This window comes from Falco peregrinus, chromosome 2, assembly GCF_023634155.1.
Source record: "Falco peregrinus isolate bFalPer1 chromosome 2, bFalPer1.pri, whole genome shotgun sequence".
Lineage (NCBI taxonomy): Eukaryota > Metazoa > Chordata > Aves > Falconiformes > Falconidae > Falco > Falco peregrinus.
The window spans coordinates 101896846-101918743 of record NC_073722.1 but is presented as its reverse complement, the minus strand read 5'-3'; the positions used below and the strand labels follow the sequence as shown (position 1 = coordinate 101918743).

The window sequence follows — 21898 nt, the reverse complement described above, 5'->3', positions numbered from 1 at the left end:
TCAATAGGGACATAAATGAAGGTTCCCAAAAAAACATCTGCCCTCAAGGTCTGAGTGCTACAGGGGTGAAGTTGCTGCAGGTTGGGACATCAGGGCGTCAGTGAGGCGATGACTTCCAGCCTTGCTGGGGGGATGGAGGTCCGCTGAGCCCTTTTGGTTGCCGTGTCTCTCAGCTTATTGGCACCAAGAGAACAAAGTCTGGGGCCTTTCTGTGGGCCATTCACCACTCCAAAGTCATGGTTATTGCAAGGATGAAGCATCACACTGAGGTTGTAGGGTAAGTGCACCTCATGCTTCGTGGCCAAGGAGGGTGTCCCTTGGGTTGCAGCCCCTGTGCTGTCTCCTGTGGACCTGTTCCCATGCATTTTTGGATTTCAGCAGGAACAGAAAGTCCTTGCCAGGCCACATGGGAATAAACAATGTCTTCCTGGGGCCATGGTTTACTCCTCTGTATGCTGAGGACAGTGATGCTGGGTGTGACTTGGCCATTTCCCATGCAATAGCTCTCTTCAACCCCATTGTTACCAGCAGATACATTTATAAATGCCTTGTAAAAAGAGTTATAATGACAATTTATGTTTTATTTAGGAGATAGAACTATGGTCTTTCCTTGCATAAGTGCCTTTTTTGAATTAAGTTTTTATTGATCTCTCTGGGACTGCGCTTGGATACGTATACAGCCAATGCCCTTTGCACAATGCCCAGCACTCTTTTCTCTCTCAGGTTATTCCAACCTGTGCATTTCAAGATAGTCTGTACAGATATTTGAGAAATCTCGGAAAGCTGTCTACCATCAAGCTATGTGAATTATATAACTAAATCATGGAAAGACATGGAAAGGCACCTTTACTGCTGGAGGCAAGCTTGCTGGAAAATGACATTTTAATTGTGGCACAGTTTTTACATTTTTTAAAATAATTATTCTGATCTCAAATCAGGACAAAACCTAACAAATCTGCCAAAGTGCAAAAAGGGGTGGTGCTGGGGATCTTCCAGGGCTGGCAGTTTTATTCAGCGTTGAACCCAGCAGCTTTGGGAGCACCCAAGGGCAGAGCCTAATGCTTCGGTTTCACCGCAACTCTGAGAAACTAAAGAACTGAGCAGGCAAAAAGCACAGGCAGTTTCTGTCAGACTGTGGCCTTGGGAATATTCTTTTTGAAAGTATTTCTTTTCCTCTAGAACTATCTTGTTCACTTCTTATTTGCTTTACCAGTGTGTGGCCTGTTGCAAAACTTGGAGCAGACCTTGTGGACTTGGCTGGGCAGAGGCGAGCGTGGCTGTGCTGGAGAGGAGGGATGGGCATGCCCCTCATTGCAGACATCAGCTCTGAAATTGCTTTGCAGTCACGAAATTGTATTTTAAAGTGTTCATAAAGGTCAAATGACAGAACAGGAGTAAGATAGGAATTTTTATTTTATTTTATTTTTTCTACATGTTTATGCACTAGCTAATAAAACAGGGCTTTGATTTTTTGCTGATACTCTGCAGTGCTGCGAGTGAGAGCAGCACGGGTGGCAGGATTACGCTGAGTGAAGGTGTCCCTGCTGCACTGCCCCTTAGTCGCGTCAGCTGGGCTTGGGATGTGCGCGTGCCCCACGCCGGGTGGGCTCAGCCCACTGCCGAGAGATTAAAAAGGGGCAGCTGATAGAGCCAGGAGGCTCCTTGTGCTGCCGGGAGAGCGGATCGAGCAGGGTCGGTAAAATTTAGGGAACGCAGAAGGGGTAAAAGGTGGTGAGCCTGGAAGAGATCTCAGAAATGATGGGTGTTGTAACAACTGTGCAAAATGATAATGCAGAGCAGACTGCAAAACAGGCAAAACTGGGATTATTAGGCCTGTTCGGCATATGTGTTTGTAATGATTGCCCGGTGCCTGGTGTCCTGGATACGCATCTTTAATTTAAGATAAATAACTTCTTGATGTAGACAAACAGGGGGGGAAGAACCCAGGTGTAGCAAGTCTTTCTGTGAATTCCTTTCCGTGTGATGAAAAGAAGACCTTGAATTTATTAACTTGTACACTGTGATTTAAGGGAATTTTAAACAGCATGTGAAAAAAAAATAATGAACAAATGTTTTTAAGTGGGAGAAATCTGTCCCTGCCATATGTTTCACTGAGTCATCCCTTTTTTGGGAGTTCTTGCCATGGTTTCAACTATTCCAGTTGCGAATCCTTTTTATTTAGTAGCAACATCACTGTAAACTCAGCGCCTGATCCTACAACGCGTTGAAACCACATACTGGATATAGACCTGATCCCTCTGAAGCTGACGTGTGTTTTGCTCTGGGCACAGGTTAAATTCTCTGTGTGTCTCACCATTGGGCAAAGACCAAACCTGGCTATGGGTTTTGGCTTGCCAGCCAAATGGTGTGATGCTCGGTGCTCACCAGGATATTACAGAAACCTCAAAACCCACCACTTCCTTCTCTTTAACATGTACGTGGACCTGTTGGCATCACGGCAGAGCCCCGTGCTGACAGTGCTGTGCGGTTGCGTTGCAGGTGTGGCTGTGCGGTGGCAGCATGGAGGTCCTGCCCTGCTCCAGGGTGGCTCACATTGAGCGCAAGAAGAAGCCCTACAACAACAACATCGGTTTTTACACCAAGCGCAATGCTCTGCGCGTGGCCGAGGTGTGGATGGACGACTACAAATGGCATGTTTACATTGCGTGGAACCTGCCGCTGGAGGTATGGCCTTTGCACCCTTTCTTAAGTCTTCACTTTGTTGGGTTAGAAACTTGAGTTATAGAACATTAGTGCCCCTGGGTGAAGGAGAGCCATAAATACCGTGGGTTGCATCCCCAGCTGTGGAAGTCAGCAGAGCTCGCTCGGCTTTGACAGAGATGCTGCAAAACCTGCAGATTTTGGAGGAATTCCTACTGTTCACATCAGCCTTTTTATTTTCATTTCTAAAAATTAAACCTGTGTTATAGTGTTTATCTCTCTGTGGTGTGTTTACACAACATGGGTTTATGTCATGATACTGCTCCGCAGATGGAGTCTGTGTAAAGTCAGTTGGCAGAAGGTTACTAATGCCAGCATCTTTAGTACATGAGGGTTTTTTCCTGCTGCTCAGGCAGGTCCATGTCATGTGCAGCCCAACCCAGGTTTCCCAGTTTGCAGATGCTGTCACTGCCCAGAGCTCACTGCAAACAGTATGTGGTCCAGGTCCCTGGGCCATTTGGTTTCCCAGTGTTGGGAAAGTCGAGACCACCAGCACTTCAAAATGGTGTTCACAGGTAAAGGATTGGAGGTTGGTGGCTCACAGAAGGAGATCCCCTCCTAGCAGCACCACATGGAAGTGCCCCAGAAATGCTCTCTTTAAATAGCTTTGGTGGTTGTATTTATTTTTGCACGGAAATGCTTGGATTTTCTTAGATCTGAAACATTATTTTTCATGTAAATCCTGCCACATCCCAGTGTGGTGCATCATTGGAAACCGTGGGGTCCCACCAGCAAGACAAGTTGGCCAGGCCCAGGGGACACATGCTGTGTGTGGACCTCTCTAGGTGATTCCCAGCACTTCTGCATAAAGCTCTATGGGCTCCAGGAGGGCTTTATGGAGGTCTGAGGCTGCTGCTCGGGCTCTGGTCCCTATGCAGGTTATGTCCAATCATGAAACCCAAGAGCATCTCCTGCCTCCCGGCTCTCAGCCCTGCCTGGAGTGCACTGGGAGCACCCCCAGCTGGGCTGGTCCCTCCATGTCCTGCCTGGGGTCCTGCCAGAAGAAGGGGTGGTGGGGAGGGGGAGACAACGATGCTCTTCAGGTTATGGGTGGGTTGAGAATTCTGGTGGGGGCCCTGCAGAGTCCCCCAACACCCACTCCACCTGCAGTGTACTACAAGTGCTGGGCTGCTCTGTTCAAGTGTGTGGAAAAACTGTTGCCACAAGTGGCCAGACCCCATGTGAGCAGTTATTTACAGCGACCCTTTTGGTGCTAAAAATAAACATGAAATATTCATAACTTGCAGATCACACCCCTGCACAGCGCTGCTGTGGTCCTGATCCTGCTGCGGCAGCATCCCTGGCTGGCAGCTCTGTGCTCCGGGGCATTTTGGAAAACATTAAAACATAAAAACATGAGCTGCTGCTGCTGCTTTCTGAGGAAAGGTTACATCTGGGGAGAGTTACTGGCATTTAGAGCCAGGGTAGCTGCAGCTTCGTACTGCATTAGGGAACAACAGGTACCTGGGCAGGGTCGATGAGCTGCCTGCGCTGACGGTTTGTGGTCCTGAGGGTGGCAGGGAGCCCTGGATTAGTTCGTTATTGAGAACAGATGAACAGAGATGGAAAGAAATGCTGTTTATGCAGCGAGCTGCAGGAGGGCGCTGGTGGTGATGGGCACCACTCCAAGTGTTCCGAGAGGCAGAGAGTTGCCTGCAGGACTGAGTGATTTCAGGTCTGTCTTAAAAATAGGTTGCAAGATCCAAACATCCATAGGCAGGAGTTATAAATTGCTGCAGGTTCAGCCCCAGTCCTTGGGCTGATTCTTTTTCAGAGGTGAGACACCATGCTTCTGCTCAGGAACAGCTTTGGAGCACAGCAAAAACGTATTAAAATTAATTGGGAACCCACAGGTCCTGTACGGCTCAGAAAAGGCAGCATTACATGGACCAGCCTTGGGGGATGGGTCTGGAGAAACAGACCTGGGTTACCCTAAAAACAATTTGAGGTTTTTACATAGGTCTTAGCAGTAAAATTAAGATTTAATTTTAGAGAAGCCTTGTTTGACAGGCGGTGTTGTGCAGGGGGTTATGGATATACAGCGAATTACTTTGTGATGCTGCTATATTAAAAACCAAGCCAAACTCCATGCACTGAATATTTCAGGTGCTGACTGGTTTGTGGCCCTGTTTTGCTCTGCATCCCATCTCGCCCACTCAGATTTCAGCCTGTCCTACCTGTCTACACTGAATCATCTTTATTTTTACCTATGAGCTACCAGTCGTGCATTAAAATGGTGTCTTCTCTAAAGCAGAGTGAATAATTCATTAGAAGATCATTACAAGTGTTGTAATGGAAAATTGCTTTCCCAGCTGTATTTAATGATCACTACAAAAGACAAGAGCAGGAGCTAAAACAGAGCAGAAACCCAGACACCTGTAGGAAGGAGCAGAAGGGGCTGCAGTGTGCCTTTGGTTTCCTTCCTCTGCCTGCTGCATTAGTTCCCCAAATTCTGTAATGGAATAAAAGGTTAAAGGGGGGGCAGCTCTCTTCAGCCCCTGCTCCTGACTCCTGTAAGATTATTCCTTCGGGGACAGGTACCATAGCTTTGTCTGCTTCTAAATTGTCTTGAGCAGTGGGGTTCCTCTGTGTCTCCAGGGAGACTATTTCACTGCGTAATTGTCAAAATTGTCAAGAGGTTTTTCTGAGGTTTAGCCTCACCTTCTCTTCTGTAATTTTTATCCTTTATTCTTCGCTCTCTGCCTCTATTATATGAGTCCTAGACCTTTCTCATTTTTCTTCTTTTCCCCCCTTATTTTATACCTTTTAACCGTGCTGTCCTCTGTGTTGCCTCTTAGTAGGGTCATGCACCCTTGGTGTGTCAGGGGAAGGGTTTTGGTGCTCAGTGCACAGACGAGGGGTTCCACTTCCAGCATTCAGCACGTGACCACCTTTTAAATCCTGATGTACATTCACCGTTAAGTTCTTCTGGAAGTCCTGTACGTCAGTACCTAAACAGGAGGTGAGATCTCTCAAAAATACTTTGTCATTGGGCCCGTTGACAGGTTCAGTCTGGCTCAGATGGATCCAAAGCCCAGGGGAATCGGTGAATAGATTCAGCTCTGTCACACTCCACTTCTTCTGTTTCCTCCAAAACCTATTCTTCTCCATTTGGGTCCTCTTTTCTAAATTACATCCCAGGACCAAAATGTGCCCAGCATCAGCCTGGTGGCCATTGCAACAATGCCTTCAGAACCTTCAAAACCTATGAGAGAAGTACATGTCCCATGCTCACAGTGGCTCTGAAACCCAAATCTTCTTTCCAACTTCTGTGAGGATGGTTTAAGCCTTGGACACACATGCCAGAATTCCCTGGCATAGCCTCTGTGTGGAGTTACTCAGCTGTTGGCAGTTTCCAGGCAGCTTGGAAGTGATATCAAACATCAGTGAAATATGCTCGTTTTTAATCTTTGTTAAGAGTAACTGTTCAGTGATGTGTTGTGTCTTTGTTTTTCAGAATCCAGGTATTGACATTGGGGATGTTTCTGAGAGAAAAGCGTTAAGGAAGAGCTTGAAGTGTAAAAATTTCCAGTGGTACCTGGACCACGTTTATCCAGAGATGAGAAGATACAACAACACCATTGCTTATGGCGAGGTAATTAAGGCTGAGAATCCCTTAGATCAGGCTGGTAATACTTCCAGCTGGTGAGGCTCTGATGGGAAATAGCCCCCAAGGAGGGGAATATCCTTGATGGGGAAAGCTGGGCCACTTCAGCCTGGAGAGGAGAAGGCTGAGAGGGAAGCTCATCCATGGCTACACATATCTTAAGGGCAGGCATCAGAAGAACGGGGCTGGGCTCTTTTCAGTGGTGTCCAGTGACAGGACAAGGGGCAACGGGCACAAACTACAACACGAGAAGTTCCTTCTGAACATGAGGAAGAAGTTGTGTTACCCTGAGGGTGGCAGAGCCCTGGCAGAGGCTGCCCAGGGAGGCTGTGGGGTCTCCTTCCCTGGAGACAGTCACAACCCAACTAGATGTGACTCTGTGCACCCTGCATGAGGTGACCCTGCTTTAGCAGGGGTTGGACTGGATGGTCTCCAGAGGTCCCTTCCAGCCCCCACCATGCTGTGATTCTGTGAACATGAATCAAAACCTATTATTTGTGTATAATTTTCTAAATTTGTATAAATCTGTTCACAGTTTCTTCTAAAAACCTATTTTGGGATTTATTCTCATCTGGAGACCATATACAGTAAAATATTCTAATACCTCATTTACTGATTTGACAGAAAATTATCTATGTTACCCATTGACTCCATGGATTAAGCAGCTGTATGTATATTTTTAATGCATAGTCATCTTATAAAACCCATTGACTTAAACTCAGCCTAATTCCTTACAAGGTCTCTGTAGGATGCAGCGCGTTGTCACAACAGCTTAAGGAATAGATAAAGTAAGGAGACTTAATTCAATCTCTGCTGGCTTTGAGACCATACTGGGAATATAAAAACAGGCATTTATGGGCTTAATACTCTGTTGCAATAGGTCTTGTGAAGCAGTGGCAGTTTGAGAAGGCTTCTTGAAGCAGAGCCTGAGCACCCCAGATGGACATCAGTTTTAAGAAAGATTTATTACCAAACTTACTTAATGCCTTCAAGCTAAAGCCTCAAAAAAAATAGTGTTTTCAAAGGCGTTATTGCAGTTGCCCTACATGGGGAGCCTGAAGAGAGGACAGCTCTGTGTTACCAGACCTGGTGGCTGGGGTTCAGCAGCCACTTGGCTTTGCAGCATGAGCCCAGCCCTTCCACGCTCCGTCCGAAGTGCATCCTTCAGTACCTGACGGCTGGTTTGCCATCGCTGTGCCTCCTCCTGCATCCCTGTGATGATTCGAAGGGGCTCCTTGTGCTAGCTGGACTTTTTTCCCTGCCTAGTTGAGCACTTTGAGATTTCAATGAAATACAAGCGATTCGGCATTGATTTCAGACTCCTGGCAACATGCTGACGATAGTCTAAAAATATGTTTGTTACCACCATGCACGGCCAAATACAAAGAAAACTCTGTTCAAGGAAGTTGGCTGCTTTGAATGGTGATTATTATATAAAAGCAGTCATCATTAGGCCTTGTATTTAAGGAAAACATATGGCGCATTAAACCTTTCTCTGCCTGATTATGCCTAGTGATATAGCACCGCATGTTCGTTCTGTAGCAAGGGGCTAGAGGCATTGCCGCGTGCCGGTTTATTGCTTATCTCTGAGGAGACAGGACCGTATAACTCTGCGCTCTTTATTTCTTACAGCTTCGAAACAACAAGGCGAAAGATGTCTGCCTTGACCAGGGCCCACAGGAGAACCACACAGCAATATTGTACCCGTGCCACGGCTGGGGACCGCAGGTGAGGACTTGCTCTGTGGGGACCACGTGTGCCAGGAGCAGGCGGTACCCGGCAGAGGCTGGATGGGCAGAGGTCAGCCGCGCACCTCGCCTCTTGGCTTCACCCTCAAATGTATAAGGCCCACCTTCTTCTTAAAAATACCTCAGGTATAAAGGTACATTTTCCCAGCTTCTCTTAGAGTAGCTATTTTCTGGATCACCATAATCACGCCAGAGCTTCAAGTAAAAGCATAATTTGGAAAAATCTTCCAAATGAGGGTAAATAATGCTGAAAGCAAATAGCCAGTGAGCAGAGCAGAACACACACAAGCAGAACGTTTTAAGACCTTTCCTTTCTCCTTCACCCAGCAGAGTAAAAACTACCCTCTGGGTAAAGAAAACAAACAGTGCTTTTTAATGGAATGATAATTAGCCATTTCAGCTGGACTGGGGTTTACCGTAGCATTAGTTTTCTAGCACTCCTTTTGCCTTTCCAAAAGTTTGGAGCAACCCAGAAGCTTCTTATCCTAATTCTAGATTAAAAATTATCATTCCAAGATCCACTCTAGATCTCATATCTTATAGAGGATTAGTGGATGTGTCAAATACTGAAAGTTAGTGATGATAAACTGATTCAGCCTCTTCTGTGGTTTTATCTCTTACCATATTTTAAAAGGAAAGCAGCATGGGCGTACTGCTGGTTCCGTCGCCGTAGAGCTGGAACAAAAGGGGGTACCACACCTGCTCTCACTGCTGGCATGTGTTAAACCAACAGCAGACTCTAAGCTGGACTTTCAGGATTTGCAGCTCCAGGGATCTCTGCCTAGTTCCCCACTAACTTTTCCTGGGTGCTTTTCTTTTATCTCTGCCCATATCCCCAGTTCGGTATTTTGCCTACATTTCCTTTGTGTTTTTCTTTTTGTATGCCTAGTGGTCATCATCTGATCATGCAAATCCCTTAGCACAGTATCCTTCTCCCCTACAATCTTTAAGGAGAAAATACAAGTTTCCCTTTAAGCCTGGAAGCAGAATGGCCATCTTATGACATACGGGGTTTTCAAGAATTACAATGTGATATTTTAGGGTTTTTTTCATTACCAAAATCATGACTGACCTTCTTAAAGCCACAAAGTAGCAGCACTTGTTCTTCTGGCATTTTAGCTCTATGCAGTGAGGCCCTGGGTGCTTATCCTCAGGATCTGATGTGTGTTCAGGATCTGATGTGTGTATCTTGTATCTTGTTTGCATTTCCCATGTAAATGCTGTGGCTATCTATGTTGGAAATTTAGCCAAGGCAGAGAGGTTGCGGATGATGGGCTCTTCTGTCACTGTGCTTGCCTGGTGTGTAGTGGCGATGGGTGGAAACAGGGATAAACTCCTCTGTGACAAGGCTGTTTCTTCTGTTGCTTTTCTTTTCTCTTTGTTGAAAAGTCCACGCTTGTTGCCAGACAGAAGTATTTCCCTGTTATCATGGATCATCCGCATTTTTACTGAAGGGGTTGCGTCTACTGATCAGCTTAGAAATTAGGGGAAAACTGTGACTAAAAGCGGTCTGAACACCCCAGTTTGTAGGCTGGTACCATCACCTACACTCTCTCAAAAGAAGGCAGGACGTGCCACAGGAGGAGACCGTGGTACCTCCCACAGCGGGTAAGTCCCGCCTGTTGTTCTCCATCGCCAAGAAGATGAGTCTTACACTTGGAGGGACACCTCACATTGATCTGGGAGAGAGTGGGTGAGACAATCCCATTCCAGCTGTGCCTGGATGCTGAGTCAGGTAAATTTAAGGTGTCTACAGAGATTTCTTTTTATTTGCAGGACAACAATCTGTCTTCGCATGTTTTAGGGAAGACCTGCCCTCTCATTGAACATATTCTCATCACTGTGCTATATGGGCTGTGTTCTTCCCTCACCCAGGAAGGCAGCCATGGCTTGTCATTCCACCATTTTCTGCCTTGGCATCATGATGTTGATTATTCTGGCATTGGCCATGCCTCCCAACAGCTTATTTTAACATCACGACTGCAGCCCAGAGCTGTCAGTGCTGGCAGGTGACACAGGGTTTAGGCTGAGAACTGCTGGATGGGCAGTAAGCCTTGTGAGCACCAAACTCCGGGTGAAATTACTGGCATGACAACAAACTGCCGTGATGAAGCACCACAGGTGACACAGCAGTGTTCCATCAGAGGCAAGGTACTGTATCAAACCTTCGTCTCCACCCAGAAGTGTATAAATTACATAGGAATGCTCAACAGCAGGGTTTGAATTCCTGCTCTGTAAGCCTACCCTGCTCTGCTCCAGGTCACTGGGATCTCCGTGCAGGTCTGGGGAGGGAAACTTCTGGTTCCTTCGTAGTGTTAAAAAAGAAAGCAGTGTTGGTTGCATTCATTAAGACCAAAACTGTGAAATACAACATAATAAAGACCAGCCCATTAAGTACCTTCAGGTATTTGCGTAATAAAACCCTGCCTGTGAAAATTTCTCCCATGAATCAGAAAGGAGATCAGGGAGAGGAAGAAAATGCCGCACCAGGCAGTAGGGTTTCCCAGTTTATTTGTGGTAATTTATTTATTGAACAGGTTTCTAATTTAAGCAGCAGAGTGTTCCAGTTCAGAGGCTGCTGTGGCTAGTTTGCTGGGGCCAGCTGCATTCTAGCCCATGAAGGGTTGCAGCCTTTGGGTGTCTTTTTTTGAATACCCCAATATTCAATACCTGTGTGAATACCAGAGGTAGGTAAGCTCAGTCTTGGGAACAGAACTTTCTTTAATCCATTGGATGTTGCAGATTATGTCAGTCTGGCTCCTTCCCAGTGCTTGTGCAGCCCCTGCATGGGTGGGGGTCTTTGCGAGGTGGGGAGATGCCCCAGCTGCTGCTTTTCAGGTGGAAAAAACAGACTGGAGTTCACAGCAAAATCTTGTAGCTGTTCCCTCAGCTCTGGGAACATGTAATCCCATTCCTGGTAGCTTTCCTGAGACAAGATACAACTTTTTTCTCACGTCTTGAGGATTAGCTCATCAAATCTGGATGAAAAGCTGGGGCATTAATTGGAGCTTAGCAAAACAGGATGTCAACGCTCTGTTCTACCACAGGCCTCCGATATGGCTTAAACATGCCTTTTATTTCTTCACCTGCAAAATAAGCCTCGTTGGCATAAGGATGAGTTGCAGATTGGGGTGGAACCCAGTGGGGACGCAGAGCTGCAGGACACTGCAGTGGTGGCAGCCTTAGTGAGTATCTGGTGTCCAGCGTGCTCAAGGAGCTTCATTTTCAGCCTAAGAAATACATAGTTCAAGTGATGGGAATGCATAAAGAGCCCAGCCTCACAATGTGGTCACCCTGAAATGTCCAGGCTCACCAGGACTAAGTACTCCCAAAGCTCACCCGAGCCTGAGCTGTGAACTTCAGGAGCCACCTGAGCCTAGGAACCAGCTGCGGGAGTCCTTCGGGGTAGAGGTAAATCTCACTTTGGTTTATCTTTGTCTTTAAACAATGATCAGTCAACTGTGGCTGATTGAGTTATTGCTAAATATAACCTAGTTGTTGCTTAAAAGGACACAGGCTTTTTCTTAAATGGCGCAAACTGCCTTTTGGACTTTCTGGATGGAAACTTAAACCCCAAAGTGCATTATAGTACGAGAAACTGAATTAGCTTGATAGTGTCTGCTAACACTGGGCTTTAAGATGAATGGTTAAAAGCAGGCTATTTATTTTTTCCTCAGCTGTTTTTGTGATTAAACTTAACGATGTTTTCTTTTCCTACCTGATGTTCTGAAGTCAGATGTTGCAGTGCTGCTGGCTCCCTTCAGCTCACCTGTCGCACAAGCTCAGCACAGATTTTTCTTCCTGGTCTTCCACCTCCACGCTGTCCCTTCCTTCTCCAGCTGAGAGCCAGTTCTTGGCAGTTCTTTTGTTTCACGATACATGCAATTAGTTTAACTCCTTGAAAATGCTTTTTAGAAGTAGCTATCAGTGAGTGCAGAAGCTTTGAAATTAGCCTTTTGCAGAAGCATGAGCGCCACGCAAAAGAAATCGGGCTTTCACTACTACTGTTTAATTAATGGGCTGCGTGTTGTAATTTATTGCTGGGAATATAGTTAGAGGTAATGTAAACGCTTTGTTCAAATAGCTCGCTTTTTTTATAAAGATATATGTGTAAAAACCACTAGGAGTTGTAATTCCTTTGGAGTTTTTCAGCATCTGAAAGACACGCATGGTGCCTGTGCTGGGTGTTCATGTGGGGCCCCAACATCACCACTTCTCTCCTTCACGGGTGGCCTGTCACATACATGTTGAAAAGCATTTCACAATTAAGGAGCAGGTTCCTCAGCGTCGGCGAGCGAGGCTGAGGTGTAGGCTCCTGCTGGCATTTTACTGGTGCAAGGACAGCGGTGTTGTGGGTCCTGCTCCCTGCCTTGCTGGGTGACGTTGGGATTCTGTTGGAAGTACTCACTCTAGGTCCATGCCCCACCCCCACCCCCCGGCTAGTGTCTGCTCAGTATCTGTAGATGAGCAGCCCCGCTCAGAGAGAGGGGGAGGGGTGTTCTCTGCGGGGAATCTGTCCCATTTGAGGCAGGGCAGCCTGTGTTATATCTCGAGTTTCTGCTCTCGCTGCTGGTGGCTGCTCATGGGTGTAAGCTAAGCATGCATCGTTCAGGTGGGTGCAGTGGGGTGTGCTGGATCCCTGCCTAGTGCTGAATGCAGATGAGATCTTGGCTTTTGCTCACAACAGCTCTGTTGTAGCATCTATCAGTGGGGAAAAATTTTGGTTTTTCTCTTGTTTTCCCTTTAGCTTTCCGTTCTCCCTGCTTTCATTCACTTCCAGGTCAAATCATTATCAGCTTTCATGATGAAGTATCCTTTTATCCTGTAATTATATTGAGCCTGCTCGTGGATTTTTTTTTCTTCCTGATGGCTTCATCTTTTAAGCAATACATCATGAAAACACCTTGCCGTAATGATGTATTGCGCTAATAATATAGTAATACCTCATTGGAGTGACAGAAGTATGATGATATATTTAGGTGATAGAAAGCACTATAATACTATAAAACTTAAGATAATGTTCACCCAGCAGAGCATTTCATTTAATTATAGGATAAAATATGTTTTGCCCATTTAAGCATCAGAACTTGAGGACAAAACCATCAGTACTGAGATCATCCAGGACACAGCAGTATCAAGGGTGACAAAATAGCACATCAGATTAAATTCTGTTAAAAAGAAAATACTGTATGCTTTACTTATGCTTGCTAATTGATGATCTGCTTGGTGCAGAAAGGAAGCTAAGCAACCCTAAATTATTTTCCAATAGAGTCAATGAAGGTCATCAAGGCTTTTATTTCCCAGGTGCTAAGATGTCTAATTAACTTTCCCCCATCCCTGAGATGCAGCCAGCCAGAAAAAATAATCAAAGAAGATGTATTGGTGGTGCAAGTTTGCCAGTGGGAGATCAGCCCCAGCGAGGTGCCAGGCACGTGTGTGGCCCCTCCGCTCCCAGCACCAGCAGGGCTGTGGGTCCCCCCCCAGGGCACAGCACCCCCCGAAGCGGTACCTGGAGGCGGGGGCTTTACAAGGTGCCATTTTACCCGGGGTGCAGTTTTACCTGGAAGGGTGTCCCTGAGGGGCTGGGGTATGAATCGGTGTGTCTGCCTGGGGACGTGCCTTTTGGCCCTTTCCATAGATTGAGAGTTTAAGACCCCATCGGTATTAACCACTTCTAAATGGTGAGCTTGTTCATCTTTTTAAACTGGTTTTCTTTGGTCCTTCCTCTTGGTCTTTCCCTTTGTCTCCTGTCCTGTGCTGGGCTGGTAGCTCCATGTTTGTTTTTTTCCTGCTGGATTGACCGTGCCCCTCGCCACTGGTTCAATGGTGCCTGGTCCTGCTCCGCGGGCAGCCAGACACGGGACAGATCACTTTAAAGGACAGACATATTTGGGGGGGGCAAGAGAGCAGGATTTGAAGTCAGATGATTTCAGTGATTTGTCTTCCCACAAAGCCAGGAAAACATAGTCTGGTTACATGTAGTATCATTGGATTTAAGAGGTTCTGTGATGTGGGCTGTCATTAACCTTCTGAGGCTGGACCGCACTTTGGCAAAACCTCCTTCTCATCAAGGAAATCGTGTCCTTTGGAAGAACAGACAAACTTCTATTGTCTTTAAGCACCGCAGTGACCATGTGAGGACGTCATTGGTGACTGCAAAGCAGCCATGGGATCTCCAAGGGATCCTGAACAGCCTTGTTCAGACACTTGCTGGCAGAGACAACATTTTTGGGGTGGTCAGCAGTGAAAGAATGAAGAAGAAGAAGGACAATCCTTAGGAAACATCTGAGAGGAGAAAGCTGATGTGGACCAACAGGTGGAAGAGCCTTCCCAGATCCTGTGGGAAGCGCTTACCTGGCTGTGCTGTGAGGGTGAGGAGGGAAAGAGCACAGACCATTCTGGTGGTGCTGGGTGGATTGCGTACACCCCTGGGCTAGAGGGCAGGATTTACACAGCTGCATCACCAAGACTCCCAGACATGCTGCCCAAAGAAGGAACAAAGTAAAGTCCTGCTGCTGGGAAGCCCTTTGTGTGCTCCCCTGAGCCAAGGAGCGGTGTTGCCCCAGGGGTATTTTAAACTGATGCTGAATAGCCCTGTGAGCACTTCCAGAAGCCTCTTACATCTTGTTCACTCAACCTTCATACGTAGGCAATGGATGAGTTCTCAGAGATCATCACCTGGGGCTGTGCTGGCCACGTTGGAGCAGGCAAGTTTGTTTGAGGTGCCGAGTTGTTGAGTTGGTGAATTGCTGCAACCACTCGGAAGGTTTTAATAACAGCAGCATGTGTAATTCACTGATACCGTCAAGTATCTGTATGGCATCTTCAGTTTCTAAGGTAGGCTCAGGCACAAGCCCAGCATCTGGAGCTGCTGTTTAAAATGTTGGTCACCCTCCATGGTGATGAGTCAGAGGTGCTTCCCTCCTCTTACCAGGCAAATCCAGATAGAAAGTGCCGGCCAGGCTGCAGCTCTGCTCCCCGCAGCTGCCTGTGTGTTGGCCTCTGCTCCCTGTTTTCCTTTTTATTGCTCAAGAGAAACCCAGCAGCAGCGGCAGCAGTGCCTCAGCGCAGGAATCCCCTGTACCCGAGTGCTTCACCCCCCACTGTCGCCTTGTGGTTGAGACCTCCTGCTTGCTCTGGAGAGGAGCAAAATAACAGGAATTAAGGCATGAAAGGCAAAATATCCCAAAAGAAAAAAAAACTGTGAATGTCTTAGGAGCACGGTGGAGCTTGCACTTGCAAGTTAGATGGGATTTTTGGGAATAATTGCTCTCAGGTTGGACAATTGGACAGGCTTGAGGGCTGTGGCTGAGCCTCCTCCAGGCTCGGCAGAGCAGATCAGGCATTAGGCGGTGTGCTAGATCCAGACGCGTGTTTAGGCTTTATTTATCAGGCTATTATACATAGTAGGTGACACATCTAATAGATGCACTTAATGCATTTTTCATAATACCCGTGTTTGTTTTTCAGCTTGTTTTTTCTCCCTGCAGCCCCCGCCCCGCTCCCTTCTCAGGAAAGATTTGATTTTTGCTTTACTTACTTTTCCCACCACATTAAGCGATAACATGTAAGAGTAGAAATCATGTTGCCTTGTGGGCATTAGGCCAACTGTCTGAAGACAAGCTGCCAAACATCATAAAAAAAGAAAGTGTCTAGCACGCTAATTATGCATGTGGTAGGAAACATTTCGGAAGCAGGAGAAGGAGTAACTTGCCCATTTGGGACCTCAGTGATTTCTTCATCTGCCGTGGAGAGGGCTTGTCTTTTTTTTTTTGTCTTTTCCTTCCTTGTTGCGAGACAAACAGCCTCATCCTGGGTGGTTGTGCTCAAATACTAACTCAGATGAGTTGCGTGGTTAAAAACATGCTGTCAGGATGCAAGCGCCGTCTCACTCAGGGCTTGGCTCATCGAAACGTCCAACTGCTACAAACAGACCGTGTGAGTCTAAGCCTTCGGCAGGGCTGGAGGTGCCGGGGGGGTCATTCCCAGGTTGCTGCAGCCTTGTGGGCAGGGCAGCTCCCTTGCTGGGAGCTTGGCACAGCGTGAGCTGAGCTCAGTGGTGGGAAGGATCCCCATCCTGCGGTCGGGCACCCCACACCTGGGGACACAGGGATCGGTGGGAGCAGGCGGTGATGGCTATGACTTTAAGCTCTGCAGGCTGCCCTTCCTTTCCACCTCTGCTGTGCCAGTGCAGCAGTTTGGAGGGGAAATTACTGTAAAGCTTAGAGAGACATGTACTGCTCTACACCGTCTTGCCAAAGGCTTTGGGGGCAGAGGAGCAGGTGCTGCACTGGGGGACAGGATGGGGCAGCTTTGCCCTGGGCTAGCATCAGCTTGGTGGTGTGGGCTGCTGCAGCTGAATCTGCCTGGGGTCAATGCCTTGGGAAGAGACCTCCGTGAGATGTGAAGTAGCAGAGGCCTTGCTTTGCTATACAGCACATTGTCTAAAAGTGTAACTCTGCCAGCAGCTGGGAGCAAAGCACCCCAGGCAGCCATCTCAAGGAAGCTGGAGGATTCAGCACACCTGTACCTACAACCAGCGTCACTGAGAGAAGGAAATATTGGCATCAAGCACCATACCTGTATCTGCCATTATTAGCTGCAGTCGGACCCTGCTACATTGTTCTAACTTGATTTTCAACATTTAATTATTCTAACTGAGATAACCCGAACTCCCAGTGTGATTTACTGTCTCTTTTTAAGCATCTGGGTCACAGATATGCTCAGTTAATTAACGTGCTGAATACTCTTTATTTGTCTGCTAGATAATGGATTGATTCATAATTTAAATAAGCAGCTGTGTATATCCTTCCCTTGAACTATAAAAGGCAGGCCACTGTCATTCATCTCTTTTCACTCCTGAATTTAAATATGCTTAGGGAAATATTTGGGTGAGATTCCTTAAACACTGCAAATGGAGGAGCCCTTTGTGTGTGGCCCCTCTGTGGCTGTCTCAGTGTTGTCTGGGTGCCAGCTGGGTGCTGCCCCCGAGAGCCTCCTGCCCTGCCAGATGCTCCCAGCCTGCATCCCCTTGGCAGCCCCGGCAGGTCCCTGGGAGCGCTGGCTGGTCGGATGCCGGGGGTGTCACAGGGGTCAGCTGCAACCCCGAGCCTTTGCTTCAGTGCCGAATCATGGGGGAGATGTGGGCTCGCATTGCTGCGGAACACGGCTGATTATAGATTGGCCCCCTTTGGCTGACGTTGCTGTCCGGCTGCTGTTGGAGATCTAGAGGGCTCTGCCAGACACTAGAGCAGCATCGTTAACAGGCCAAGGCAAGGCTGGCTCAGCAAGCATGCGAGGAGCCCCAGGCTGGGCCAGCGTGACTGCCAAGCCAGCTGGCTGCAGCTGAAAACCAGGGAAAATCATCCTTTGCCCCAGCCTACAGTGGTAAGGCCCAGGGGAGGCTGGAGGACTCTGCCCTGTGATGGGTTGAAGGCTCAGAGTTGTTCTTGTCCCTTCTCTGTGCCCCAGCTCCTCACCTGCATCTGCAAAAAAAACCCAAAAGCAACACACAAAAAAAAAAAAGGCTGGAGAAAGTTGGGTTTTTTTCCTCTTGTGAGTTCTAGTTTCTCCGTGCACCATCCTCACAGTTTTTCCCTGGGGCTCTGCAAACCTGTTCTTTCCTCTGTCACTTTTTAACGATGCATCAAAGATACCGATGGTTGTCTTCCTCTCCTCCCTTGCTTCCCAGCTTGCACGCTACACCAAGGAGGGATTCCTTCATCTCGGGGCCCTCGGGACCACGACTCTTCTGCCCGATACCCGCTGCCTGGTAGATAATGTGAAAAGCCGCTTCCCTCAGCTCCTCGATTGCGAGAAGGTCAAGAGCAGCCTCCATAAGCGCTGGAATTTCATACAGGTTTGTTGCGAGTATGCCATGGATACTGCTCCTCTGCTTCCCAATCCATGAGTTGAGGCACATCATCTTTGGCATGAGAAGGTGTGGGACGAAGACAGAATGGTCCTGTGCAAGAGCAGGTGCCAGGTCCTTGGGCGGAGGGATGAGGTTAACAGGGATCAGGGGCAAGGACAGTATTTTAGGACAATTCACAGTAGTTTCCCTTTCTGATACCTTCAGGTGTATGTAACCTGCCCAGCTGATGACTTGCAGATTTCTTTTTTTCTTACAGATAATGAATGATGAAAAATACATGATAACACGGTACTTTTGTCCCAAAGCAGAGCATCAATAATATTCACTCTACAGAAGCATCACACCTTCCTAACGCAGGGGTATAGCCATGCTGTTTAAAGGTTACAGATGTCCTTTGGTTGCTGACATGTTGGGATACATGTTGCCAGTGATAGCGGTTGCTCATTCAATAAACATTGATTGTTTTAGGAATTATTTTATTGTTTGGATTGCATTACCGCCCAGCTAAGCGCTGTGCACTTTCCAGCGATGCACACAAGGACACAGCTGCACTCCCGGGCAGCGCACAGTCTTGGCTAGCTTCACAGGCTGCCCCACATCTTCAATTTTTTTTAATATTTTCCCCATATCCTTTAATTTTAGAATGGTGCCATCCTGAACAAAGGAACGGGACGATGCTTGGAAGTGGAGAACAGGGGAATGGCCGGCATTGATCTGATTCTTCGCAGCTGCACAGGACAAAGATGGACAATTAAAAATTTCATCAAGTAAAGGGCAGAAGAGTGAGAGGAGTTTGACTCAAAGCACGGCTGACTTGGACTGATCTGACTGGACTCCTTTGGAAAGGACGAAATATCAAAACAGAGCTTTATTCGTGTTATTAGGAGAGGACATGGGGGAAAGGGGCATTTGTGTCTTTTTATTTTTATTGTGTATTAGTCTCCCACAGCTGATTCCAACTGTGTGAAATTGGGTCAGAACTGCTATTTTCTTCTGGCAAGCACTCTAAAAGGTACCACTTATTTCTGCTGGAATGACTGTAATAAGCTCATGCAGTCTTGTGAGCATTTTACTGACAGGGAATTGTTGCTTTCCCAGACAACCCCACGCTCTCCCAGAGGGCCGGGTAGGTTTGCGCCGCAATGGGAGTCGAGAGACCCTGGCTATATCTGCCTGGCAAGCACGAAAACTTACATGCTTGTGAGAGGAGAACATTGCCGAGCCCCAAATGAGCTGAGTTTGAAAGATGTGGTGTTTTGGTAGGTCCTCCCTCCTCTTCCTTTCTTGCCCCTACATCCAGCAGCCCCTTTCTTGAATCTGGGAGAGGCAAATCTCACCCGCAGTAGCTCCCATGGATCTTTCCAACCCTTAATCACAGATGCCATCAAGCAAAATTCTGTTGAATAAAACCAGTGATCTCCCATCGTCTCCTCTCCACCGCCCACGCGCTGCTGTTGGCCCAGCCAGCCCCGTGCAACACCAGTCCCTCCCACGGAGGCTCCAGACAGGTTTTCCTTGGAAAAGACCTGGGATGTCTGCCTGCCTGTTGGGGCACTTGCCTGCCCTTGCAGGTGGCAGTCAGACTGACGCGTAGCGCGTAAGGCTTGGGAGATGCCTCCTGCCCCACAGGAGCCTGGGCAGCTGCAGAGCTACCATGCCCTCCCGGCAGGGCTCTCAGCCTGGCACTGTCCCTTTGGAGACTCACCTTTACCCTTTTTTTGCTCTTTTCTTGTTGAAGTGAGGATGGATGCGCTGGTGAGTGCAGCAGGCTGAGAGCAGGCAACATGAGAGAAAGTCCTGCTCGGGCTTCCCTCCCGTGGAGGCTGTAGGGTTTGGTTTAAGGCATCCTTGCTCTGAACAAAGACATCAGTAACGGTAGTCTCATAACTTGGTAGCAGTGTTCTCCTCCTGAGGCTCAAGCCCACCTAATCCCACCTGGTCAGTGTGTGACTGTGGTGAAGGTCCACCCCAAACTGCATGTTGGTGCGGACCTTCATGAGCTGTGGTGAATTGAGGAAGGGAGAGGGAGGGCAAGAGACCCATAAATTCTTGACTTTGCAGTCACTTGAGGCTTGTTAATATGGTGGGGCGAACTCATCTGCTTTTTTTGGCCTGCAGTCATCTTGGCTACCATATCTACCCAGGCATCATGGGAGACCATTGGTTTGAGGTCCTGATGTCTGGCTACCTGGAAAAGGGAAACGTGGTCTTGTAAAGTTGCTTTACAACAGATGCTAGACTAATGGGTGGATACAGGCTTTGCTCAGTGGAAAGGAGAAGCCAGCCCATCTCCTGTCCTTCTCTTTCTGGTTGCCCTCTGGCTAGGGTGCACTAAAAATGTATTAATATATGAGCCGTATGTGTAAATATGTTTCCCAAAGACGGGATGTGCACAGAGTTGTTTGCTGCAGAGCACTCATGCCTGTCTTCCATTTGCATCAGGATGAAGCTACCTGGATGTTTAATGAGTTCAATTTTCAATGCCATGCAGCAGGTTTATAACTGATGTTTTAGTAATTTATTGAACAGAAGCAGATATATTTCATGGTTCCTTCTACAGCAATGAGCGTCACATAGGACTGATTGTTCATTTAGGCTTGACAAGACTTCCTCATCCATTGGGGTTGTCTCTGCTGTTTTTTTTCCCTTGCTTCCTTAATGAAGTAAAACCTCTTAGTTGTCCTGAATTGCAAAGTAGGGAGTCAATGTAGAATTTTGCTCTCTTAATCGCTGTTGCATCATCTCTTGTGTAATAAATTCTAGCACTTACAAAACCAATATGATCACAATGTCTTTAGATGCATGATATGTTTGCCCTTACATTTGTTGCTGCCTTCTAAGAAAAGCAATTCGTTGATCAAGTGGACTCCAGGAAAGTCTGGGGGATTTGAGACTTCACAGCTAATGGTCAAAACGCTAAAATGCCCTTTAATTGAGGAGTTTGCTGTCATTCATCAGTGGAAGCCACATATTGTTTAGTGTTGGGAAAACCCTGCATGTTTCAGGATAAACAACCAAAAAGCCCTTGGATGTTGCCTGTGCTATAATTCACGGTTCCCAGTTCAGCTCTAGCCCTGCCAGTGCTCAGGGCGCCAGCAGATGGGCTTTGTCAGATTTAATCGTGATGGTATAAGGTGTCGCCGCCCCCAGCCTTCCATCTGCTTCAGCTGCTGGAGGGTTTTTGTCCCTGTCACCGGCAGCAGAAATGAATGTGTGGCTACACCTCGGCTACTGTCGTTGGCAGGATGTGCTTCAGCCACCAGACAGGAGGGACTTGCTCTATTTAACACACCGGATTGTCACCCAAAGTCACTCCGGGATGTCTATGCGGCTCCGCTCGGGAGGCAGCAGCCCTTGGCAGAAGCAGGGCGCACCACCGAGCATCTCCAGCTGCCTGGTGGCATTTGTGCTGCCTGTCGGAGGCGATGCACAGGCGCCCGGGAGCTTGCCTGCAGGCGATACAAGGTGACCTGGCGATGAGGATCCTGTTGGTGACGGCCTCTTTGATCCTGTAAAATATTAAGGTTCAGAGATGCCTTGCCTTCGTGCTCCGTAAGGGAAACAAATGGCCATGTATCCAAAAGGAAGGGGACAGTGGAAATGAACGCTTTGCTCCAGGAGCCTCAGGTGGGGCAGAAACCCCGCTGAGGTGGTTTGCCCATTCTCACAGGTATACATCGAGTGCTTTCAAATGACTGAACAGAAGCAGCATGAGTAAAATCAGGATTAAAAGTGAGAATTTAATCTGCTGTGTCCATGTAACTGAATTTCTGTTCTGACATTGGTTTGTGACATGCAGAGATGATTGCCGAGGCGATGAACCGAGGTCTGCACCCTCCTAAACCGTAGAAATCTGTCTTAGAAATCTGGATCTAAATGTTGCATCTTGCGCTTATCTCTAATAATATGTTAATTGCTTTAAAAAGTGGTATCGAAGTGGTTCTTATT

General features: G+C 47.5%; 1 protein-coding gene across 1 annotated transcript in view; it reads left to right on the top strand.

The window, feature by feature from the left end:
• The window catches only part of GALNT17 (polypeptide N-acetylgalactosaminyltransferase 17), a 213574-nt gene extending 192846 nt beyond the window's left edge, over positions 1-20728 (top strand). Inside the window, exons 7-11 of the mRNA XM_005236543.4 lie at positions 2500-2685; positions 6179-6316; positions 7961-8056; positions 17768-17935; positions 18593-20728. Of these exons, the coding sequence (XP_005236600.1) occupies positions 2500-2685; positions 6179-6316; positions 7961-8056; positions 17768-17935; positions 18593-18721 (717 nt within the window). The 3' untranslated portion in view covers positions 18722-20728. The remainder of the gene's footprint in view (positions 1-2499; positions 2686-6178; positions 6317-7960; positions 8057-17767; positions 17936-18592) is intronic.
• The last annotated feature ends 1170 nt before the right edge of the window (positions 20729-21898 follow it).